A 9,625-nucleotide genomic window follows, 5' to 3' on the forward strand; every position below is an offset into this window, starting at 1 on the left:
CTTTATATTTATTGTTAATTATTAATAATTTAACTATTATTAAATAAGTCATTAGATGTATGTAGTGTAGTTTTTTGATCTTATTGAATTTGTACACTTGTGGTCATTTATTGGCTATTTGATACTAAGTAGTTTTAAATAACATTGAATAAAATGGAATCTCTTAACATGCATAATAACTGTAACTATAAAAAAAGCAATTAAAGCAATTTTACAAACTTTTATTAATCTCTTATAATAATGCTTACCAAAAACTATTGCAATGTAATTTAACAGTATTGTAACATCTTTTAGCATAAGACTTTATGACTTTAAAATCACAAGCAAAGCCGTATTAAATAGAACATTTGTAATAAAATAAAACATTTTTTGTTTTAACCATAGTTTTATTTTCCTTGGGTTTTTTACCATTACAACAATGAAATAACTACTGCCTTCAAAGAAACATTTTTACATTCATAAAATTAGTGTTTATTTTATGCATTTTTAGTATATTCATAGATCTTCAAGCTGTAACAGATTATGGCTAAATGCTGTCTAATGGATTGCTGGCATTTTGACAGTCAATAACTGAAACAAAAAAATAATTAAAACAAAAAATATTTACTAAAAAAATATAAAATAGTTACTTACATCAAAATTCCTATTCAGTTTAGCTTCAATAATATCTTGGTCCACACTGCATGGGAGGTAGAAATCAATCAAATCATAGTTCCCTTTGGAGTCTAACACAAGCCTATCCTCTCCAACCTCCAAGTGTAAGTCTTTAAATTCTAACTGAAAATTGAAATATTTTATTACTAATATTATAAATGCGACAGTTTAGATGAATGTAAGTGTTTGTAGCCTAAACTGCTAAATGGATCTTGATGAAAAATGGCGTAGACGAAGAGAATAGTCTGGAAGAACACAGGCTACTTACTTTTGGTTTTTTTATTAAATTCTACGGGGACAGAGTCACTGGCAGAAGCTTGTGTAATAATATAAAACCACATAATCATAACTATAAAAATAAGACTTCACTACGAAAATAGGTAAACAGAAACAGGTAAAGATGAAAATGATTAAAATAGGATATTTATCACCAAAACTATGGATCCCAGAAATACTTGTAAATAAATTTTTATAATGATAATAGATTACAATAAAATCCAACCTACCTAACTTATAACAATCAAATTTTAAAAACCTCCAGTAGTTTTTAATTGAACAAAAAAGAATGTTACAATATAACAACAAAGAATAATAATTTACCAGACAACATATACATTTTTAAACTTACAATGTTCCATTAGTTTTAAAACTAAAAGTTTATTTTTCATAACATTACTTACAGTTGGTGGAATCTTAAACTCTGCCAAGAGATAATCAATTTCTCCTGTAGGTGGCTCTCTTCTTAAACGGTAATAGATTTCCTTTTTCATCTTCTCCATTTTTGGAGATTCTATAATCTTTCTCTGTTCTACAGTCTTACTAATTTCCTCGATTAATGGTTTATGCGTTGGTGATTCTGAAGTTTTAATATCTCTGATCTCAATCCTATGAGATTGTAAAGTTCCTATGGATTTCCTATTCTTGAGAACAGAGTATTTCTGTGAATCTATCTCAAACTGGTATTTGTCTTGCAACCCTTCAAAGACTACAGTTAGAAAGAATGTATGGAACAGATCATCATTTTCAATTTTAGTAAAGAATTTTGGATTAATGGCAACATCATATACAGTTGCTGGTGCCCCTGATTTGTCCAACTCTGTACGTCCTTCACCAATGCTCATTGGGACTCTGTAACTAGAAGGATCTTCAGAATTTAAAATTTTCATTAACTCTTCATTAGTAATATCTCTGGGGCATGGTATAGCTTCAGTCAAGCAGATATTGACAAAAATCTTTTTATTGTCAGGCTTCATGAAAGTTTTAACGCAAAAACCTGTAAAAACCAATATTTAAAAGGTTATTAGATTTTATAGGTATTCATAATTTGCAAGTCATCTTTATGGGTAAAAATGTTTTTAACTTTATGCACGAAAATATTTCTTTAACAAACATATTTGTAAAATGGACTAGTGTTGTTTTTTAAATGATAATGAAGTGTGTCGGTTTTATATGTAGGGTTGAGTTCACTATTTTACAAAGTATAAAATTTTACCTGGTGTAGGTTTGACGTATTTACACGGAACCGAATCTTCTGACAGCAATTTATTCAATTCCTCTTCCATTGCACTTTCCTACGACAATTGTTAAGGAATATTATTTTAAAGAATCAAGTAAAATCCATAAATTCAGCTAATAAACTTACTTTTACGATCCTCATGGTTTTTTCCATTATGGAAGGATCGACATCCAAATTTATTGTATTCTTCGTCATCTTTCTGGTTTCCTAGCAATCTCAGCTTTAGTTTTATCGATTAACTAAGAAAATAGTGACAAAATAGGACAACAATCAACAAAACATGGAAAAGGATTGACATTGACAGTGTGATCAGTGACAGTCAAAGATTAAATAAAACAACTGACAATAGCTTCAAAAACACTGATGTCTATAAATGGACAGCCTATAAACTGAGATTTTGTGTCTTGATTTTCGCCCTTTTGGCACTGTATGTCGCAGTTGATCACAGTGAAGAGTTTTCGCATTAATCGTTAACGACGATTTTCCTGGTTTGATTATAATTTAGCAATTACGTGGTAACTGTTTTATTTTATTTTTTATATAAGATGGCAAACGAGCAAGCGAACACCCGAATCCGCTAAAATGTGGAAGCGACCGCTATGCATAAGCATTCGCAATTGAAGATGCGTTGCTTACCCTTATCGACGGAGGAGGAAACGCACATCACATAAATAGGATATTTTCCCTTTCTATGTATCTCTACACTCCACTCTCTCCACTTTCCCTTTCCATTCTTTCAATTTAAGAAAAGGGAGGAAAGGGAAAGATACTAAAATTAGGCCTCCAGCATTCATCAGACGAAACGCGGAATTGCTCCCACTTCACGCCTGTCTTCTATGTGGTCATGGTATTGTACCAGGCAAGTTGGCCCAATCGTGCAAAGATGTTAAAGCGAGATCTATCACTGTTTAGGCCTCGAAGCATTAATTTCCGATTTTTTTTATTATTCTTAGAGAAAAAAAAATGGTGATCGAAGGCGAACATTCAAAGTTCGAAATCATTTTTTTTATTTCCAACGTGATACATTATCGCTAACACTGTGTAATCTACTACGAATTACGATTTTTTTTACTTGTGCAGAAACATGGGTCGTGGGTCCAAATGTTTCATGCAAAAAATATCGAGATCAGATTATACTTCTGCAGATGTTCTAATTTAGTTCATAATTGTTAGTAGATACTAAAAAAACCAACACAGGCAGCAATGAAAGACCGTTATCATTTTAATACATTTATTAAATATCACTTTTTTTCTGTAAATAAAATATATTTCTAGTGGATTTTCGCATTCATTACCTAATATCACGTATATTTGAAGTAGAAATGGTTTATCGTATCAAACTGTTATATGAATTTAACAATTAACAAATGAATACGATGTAATATTTTAAATACATTGTTTGTTTTTTTAAATCGGAGGTTTTTGACAGTTACAATGCATTACATTACAACAAAGCATACAGAAAATAACCTATAAAATGATCTTATATTTTTTTTAATTTCATACAAACGTGTGATTCAATCATAAAGTAGATAAAGTATTGTTGAAATTCTGATAATTTTACTGACAGATATAATTAAATTAATGTAACATTAGTGTTTAAGATCATATTTTGGTAGGAACCAAGCATTCCGATATTATGACCGATTTTTATTTCAATTTATTTTAAACAGAGACATTAAAGGATAAAAAAGAAATAGAAGTGAACATTAAATATTATGTGAGGTATAAAACCCAGAGATTACAAATTCGGTTACCACTCAGACTTCAGCGTATTAATCGCCTTTAAAACATGAATGAGAAAATTTTAGAATTACTCGACCTTTGGTGTCTCATATAATTTTTCTTATTCTACAATAACCTATAAATTGAAATGTATTTTAAAAAAACACTGTAAGTACTTTTGTTCGATTTCATTTTTGATATATTAATTTATCAGATAAAACGACACTATATTTCTCACTGTAATCACAATGAAATTCATCTTTCCATGCAATCATTTTACAATTGTTATTCATAATTATTTTTTTTAATTTACGACAAGAGTTTCTTTAAAAATAGTTAAGTAACCGAATCACTATATTTCCTTAATATTAAAAAAATGAATTAGTCTATGGCAAGGCAAAAATATCGTAGCGCCAATCTTCGCTTGTGTGCCACCACCTTAATCTTAAAATTAAAAAAGTCACCGTAACATTTTCAATACTGTTAGCTTGTAATCTAACCAAAAACTTCTAAAATAGGTTATTTATTTTTAAGCCCTCAAAGTCTTTAAAAAAGGTCCCATAGGTTTGAAACCAATCTCTTAATTTATAATATTACAAATCTTTATAATATTAGTATATATAGGGTAAATTTGTTTTTAGTATGTATGGAAGTAACTCAAAAACTACTGGGCCGATTTTAAAAATTCTTTCACCATTAAAAAGGTAATTTATCAGCGAGTAACATAGGTTATTTTTTTATTTCAGGCGTACGAAGTCACGAGCAACAGCTAGTTAAATATATCATTAGTAACAAGCTTACATTTACAATGTTACGGTGACTTGCTAATAAATATATCACTGATCTGAAATACAATTTATTACTATGTGGATTTTTTGACAGTTCGTCTGAGTGTGAAGTACGCCAGTATCCTGATGACAACGATTTCTGTGAGCAGCACCGCGATATTAACCCAGTAGTTGTTAGGGTTCATACTGAACTCTTCAAGAACTTTGTTAGGATACCTGAAATTATAAACATCATCATTATTATGATGTACATGTGACCGACAGCTTGTGAATACCAATTATGTGTCTGAAAAACTAGTAAAGTATCAGCAAATTGCCAATCGTGCAATTTTCGTCACGTAATTCGTATTACATTTTGAGCGCCCGTTGGTATTAATTTTGAAGTGCACTGAAATTTTGAACAGTTCCAATGAAATGTCACGGGACCTTAAACTATAGTATCATAAAGTAGTTAATTTTTTTTCGTTTTAAGAGCACCTCAACTCAACAAAGAAACATTCAGTGCCAGTAAAGCAGTCTTAATTGCATTAGGCGCCTAGACACGAAAATTAATTTTGCAATAAAGTGCGATTTACTAGCGCCTTCAGGAACCCTAATCATTAAGGTGCTCCTAAAAACCCCAATCCTTAAGGTGCTCCCAAAAACCCCAATCCTTAAGGTGCTCCCAAAAACCCCAATCTTTAAGTTGCTCCCAAAAACCCCAAATGGTAAGTGGCGCTCGGATGTAGTTTGAGTGTACCTGAGGTGGCAGTAGATGACGTCATCAGGGCAGGCGAGCGGCGCGCGGCCGTACGAGTACATGGCGAGCACGAGCCCTTCGAAAGCGTAGCGCAGGAAGGACATGTAGGAGACGAGGCGCATGGCCGGCGTCATGTGCGCGAACAGCACCAGGAAGCCCGCGAACACGATCATCGCGCACGTCGTTATCGCACCGATGAACGTTCCGTTCTACAAAAAAAAACATTTAAAGTACATAAAATAAAATCCTTGTTACTATAGGCAACATGGATAATTAAGGCTGTTTAAAGTAGATACTATAATACTAGTAATAGCTTAGGTTAATGGAAACATTTTCTTGAATATGTACTTATTTTAGTCAATTAATCTTACTAATATTATAAATGCGAAAGTATATATGGATGTATATTTGTTAGAGTTTGTAACTGTTGAATGGATCTCGACGAAATTTTGCATAGATCGTCTAGAAAAACACATAGGCTACTAACTTTTGTTTGATTTTAATTCTATGCAGACAGAGTCGCGAGCAAAAGCTAGTATTTTCATTTTTTGTTTTGAGTTTAATTACACTATATTTATGTAGTAAATGTTGTGTTCAAGTTTTTGTCTATTTCTACCATAAAATTGTTATTTTCGTAAAGTAAACTTCTTAGAAAGAGAAAACTAACCATTGTAAATTGTATGATGACGTAATACACAAAGTTATGAAATGAAACATAGTGTAAGATATTGCGTGTTTGGTTTAGTTAGATAACCGGAATCCCCACATCTGTCGCGTAATCAACCGGTACAACTTTGAACTGAATTTATCAACGTCAAAAGCTAGCGTCATGTGGAAAATGTTAATCCATGCAAATACCTAACTGCCTATCCTGTTCCATTATAATATGGAAAACACGATATCAACACGCAGTAAAATAATATGCATAAGATTCTATTTAATAGATACAAGAATAATTAAAAATTAATATAAAATTATTTGCACAACTAGAATACAAAAAAGTGCTTGAATTATATTTCTCTTTTTTAAATGACTCTCACTAATTGAAAAAAAAATAAACACAACAAAACAAACTATTGGTGGCTCAGGGGTTTAAACACTTGACTTGTAATTGATCTTGGGTTCAAATTAACTATCAAATGTACCAATGTGATTTTCAATGTTCGAATTTCATATGTACATAATTTACGACGTTCTTACGGTGAAGGAAAACATCGTGATGCTCATATCTGTGAAGAAATAATAAGATACTAGTATGTGTGAAGTCAACTCGCAGTGGAGAATGGTTGACTATGGCCTAGTCACCCTAACTTAGGGTAGACTCCGAGCCCCACATATAATGAGCTAGTGATGATGATGACGTCAAAATATGTCAGTTTTCATCAGTGTAAACCCACGGTTATACTTACAACGGGATTGACACACGTGCCGATGACATTGCCGACGGCGTCCGCGAGCAGCGTGATGTTGGCGAGGACCAGTACGAACATGCCGAAGCGCCAGATCTCCAGCGGCTGGCCTGACAGGAAGTACGACGGCGCTGAGTACACGAAGCTGAAACATATCTGTGGAAGAAAATCTTTTTTAACATACATTCTTAGATGATACAATAATATTACTAATATTATAAATGCGAAATTTTGCATGGATAAATGTTTGTTAGAGTTTGTAGCATAAACGGCTGAACGGATTTTGATGAAATTTGGTAAAGATGTAGAGGATAATCTGGAAGAATACATAGGCTACTTACTTTTGTTTTTTAATTCCACGCAGGTGGAGTCGGGGGCGAATGCCAGTTAAATAATAAAAAGCATAAAAATCTTTGTCATCATTAAAAATATTACTAGATTTTTTGTTACTTTCCTATTTTTTTACCATTCTAACTATGATTTGTGCTAGGGTATGGCTTACGATAGTCGAATGGATTCGAACCTTCGATCACGTGATTGGAAATCCGTACCCCTAACCTATTTTACTGGCACTTAATTTTAACAATGCGTTACACGAGAGAGAGAGAAAAGATGTGAGGTAAATGGAGTAAAAGAGAACGATGTGACATTGACATGATTGTATCGACAAATAACAATAATATAATGGAAATAGTGTAGAAATACAATACACCTATGTTATCATTTAATTGTACTGTACTTTCTTTGAAAACTTACATCCAGGCCCAGCAAGACCTTTAACCTTTGCTTTTATCATCATAAGTACTTGAATGCACAATAATTTCTTTAATAAAAAAAACATTATTTCTTAAAAAGACAGTAAAATAATTCACCTGTAATGGTATTCCAGTGACAAGGATGGCAGCGTAGTAAGTCTTGAGGTTGTACCAATTGTTGAAGTTTTCTTTCTTCAGCACGGCCAACTCCAGTGGGACTGGCGGAAAGAAGTCACAAATAACGTTACTAGTATACTTGAATTTATAATTTTAATCAAATAAATCATCGCTAGACGATCAGCCCTTGACAATGACTGAAATAAAAAAGCACTAACATCCGTTTTTGTAGCACTTGCTCTACTTGTACTAGGATATGGTTCAGGATTGAATGGCTGGATTCGAACCCATGACCACAAGATCAGTAGTCCGTAACCCAAATAAAGGTTATTGGCGTTTAACAATATATCAGCTTAACTTTAATCCCTTTTCCTTCCCACACTTTTTCTTATTAAAAAGGATGGGAGAGTACGTGGATTTGACGGTGGAGGAAACACATAGGAAGGGGAAACATCCCCTTATGTGCGTCCGCGTGGAATTTAAAAAAAAAACAAAAGTAAGTAGTCTATGAGTCCTTCAAGACTATCTATAAGTATATACCAAATTTCATTCAGATCCGTTCTGCCGTTTAGGATACACACTCTAACATACATCCATCTAAACTTTCGCATTTACGAGTATAATATTAGTATGATAAAAAGCTTACATTTAAGTACAGCAGGCATGAGGGAGGTGTAGCAGAGGTATGCCGAGGAGACGATGAAGTATCCGAGGTTGTTGACGGTCTTGTTGCCGTCGCTGCCCGCCTCCTCGTACAGCAGCCCGATCAGCACGCCGATCACGATGTGCAGCAACACCTTCAGGTGGGTCACCGTCTGCACCAACATATTTAAGTCTTTTACTTAGTTTCACTTAAGAATTCAAATGAACGTGTAGATTAGGCTTTATATAAGTCTAGCAAGTTAACCTTGCTTGGGTGAGACAAATTGCTACAAACCGAAGAGAATAATTCTACGATAGAAGATCAACTTAGTTAAATAGGCTCTAGGGGAATGTTGTTTAAAAGCAGACCAGTTTTTTGTAAGTTATACTGAAACAAATAATTCTTATCTTCTAATACGAAGGTTAAAATAAAAAAGGTGACAAAAATCGTAAAGTTAAAATATTAGGAAGATATTACAATAGGAAAACAAAAAAAACACCTTTTACTAGCAATACCGTTCTCAGAGTTCTCAATCGACAACTAAGGGCGACCACTTTAAGGGTCCGGAAAAAGGTCGCTATATTCTAAAATAACTTTTACTCACCCAATCTCTATACTGCTGTATGAGACATCGCTTGAACAGTATACTGAACTTGTAGACCTCGTGTGGCCGTCTGATGATGGTGGACATCTTTCCGCAAGAGAACTTCACCTCGTCAGAGCTGGTCGGGGTCGGGGGAGAAGGTAACTCCTTGTCCTCGGGACTAGAGCATCTAGCTGCCAGTTGCTCATTGAAGTTACCGTATTCTAAATTTGCTATTTCTAGTACTGTGGATAAATAAATATTTTGTTATTAAAGCTAAAAAAACATACTGTGACTTACTTTTAGTAAATAAATCATACAAATATTATAAATGCGAAAGTTTAGATGGATGGACGTATGTTAGAGATTGTAAACTGCTGAACGGGTCTCGATGAAATTTGACATAGATGTAGAGGATAGTTTGGAAGAACACATAGGCTACGCGCTTTTGTTTTTTTTTAATTCCACGCGGACGGAGTCGAGAGAGTAAAATAATTTAAAACAATGTAGATCGAAATAGAGACTGATCTTGTTTTATTCAGGTCGCTACATAGGTACATTTATAAGGTTGCTTATAACAAGATATCGTATTGCTTCCCTTATTCCCTTCTTTTTTTTATTTTATTATTTTTATATAACAAGAAAACTAAACATACTTAGTATGAGTTCTGAATGTATGACTTACTGTAATCCGCA

At 33.2% G+C, this 9,625-nt stretch overlaps 2 protein-coding genes across 2 annotated transcripts in view; both read right to left on the reverse strand.

The window, feature by feature from the left end:
• Positions 1-237: 237 nt before the first annotated feature.
• LOC106106497 (PIH1 domain-containing protein 1-like) lies at positions 238-2,476 on the reverse strand. The gene is made up of 5 exons (XM_013287078.1): positions 2,297-2,476; positions 2,147-2,225; positions 1,335-1,927; positions 634-777; positions 238-570 (listed from the first exon to the last, which is right to left on the reverse strand). The coding sequence occupies exons 1-5, from the start codon at positions 2,363-2,365 to the stop codon at positions 538-540; spliced, it is 918 nt and encodes a 305-aa protein (XP_013142532.1). The 5' UTR covers positions 2,366-2,476; the 3' UTR covers positions 238-537.
• Positions 2,477-4,685: 2,209 nt separating this feature from the next.
• Positions 4,686-9,625, reverse strand: part of LOC106106730 (ATP-binding cassette sub-family G member 4) — a 35,895-nt gene continuing 30,955 nt past the window's right edge. The window contains 6 exon segments of the mRNA XM_013287371.1: positions 4,686-4,899; positions 5,423-5,631; positions 6,832-6,987; positions 7,704-7,804; positions 8,350-8,518; positions 8,951-9,174. Of these exon segments, the coding sequence (XP_013142825.1) occupies positions 4,758-4,899; positions 5,423-5,631; positions 6,832-6,987; positions 7,704-7,804; positions 8,350-8,518; positions 8,951-9,174 (1,001 nt within the window). The 3' untranslated portion in view covers positions 4,686-4,757.

The sequence above is a fragment of the Papilio polytes genome, unplaced genomic scaffold (genome assembly GCF_000836215.1).
Source record: "Papilio polytes unplaced genomic scaffold, Ppol_1.0 DF822178.1, whole genome shotgun sequence".
NCBI classification, from domain to species: domain Eukaryota; kingdom Metazoa; phylum Arthropoda; class Insecta; order Lepidoptera; family Papilionidae; genus Papilio; species Papilio polytes.

Bases quoted from the DNA above. Each gene is read 5' to 3' on its own strand.
- LOC106106497 (XM_013287078.1), bottom strand. From the start codon at position 2,365: ATGACGAAGAATACAATAAATTTGGATGTCGATCCTTCCATAATGGAA. The intron at 1,928-2,146 runs GTAAAATTTTAT...TGGTTTTTACAG, and splicing joins ATACGTCAAACCTACACCAG to GTTTTTGCGTTAAAACTTTC. The intron at 778-1,334 runs GTAAGTAATGTT...TTCAATTTTCAG, and splicing joins AGTTTAAGATTCCACCAACT to TTAGAATTTAAAGACTTACA.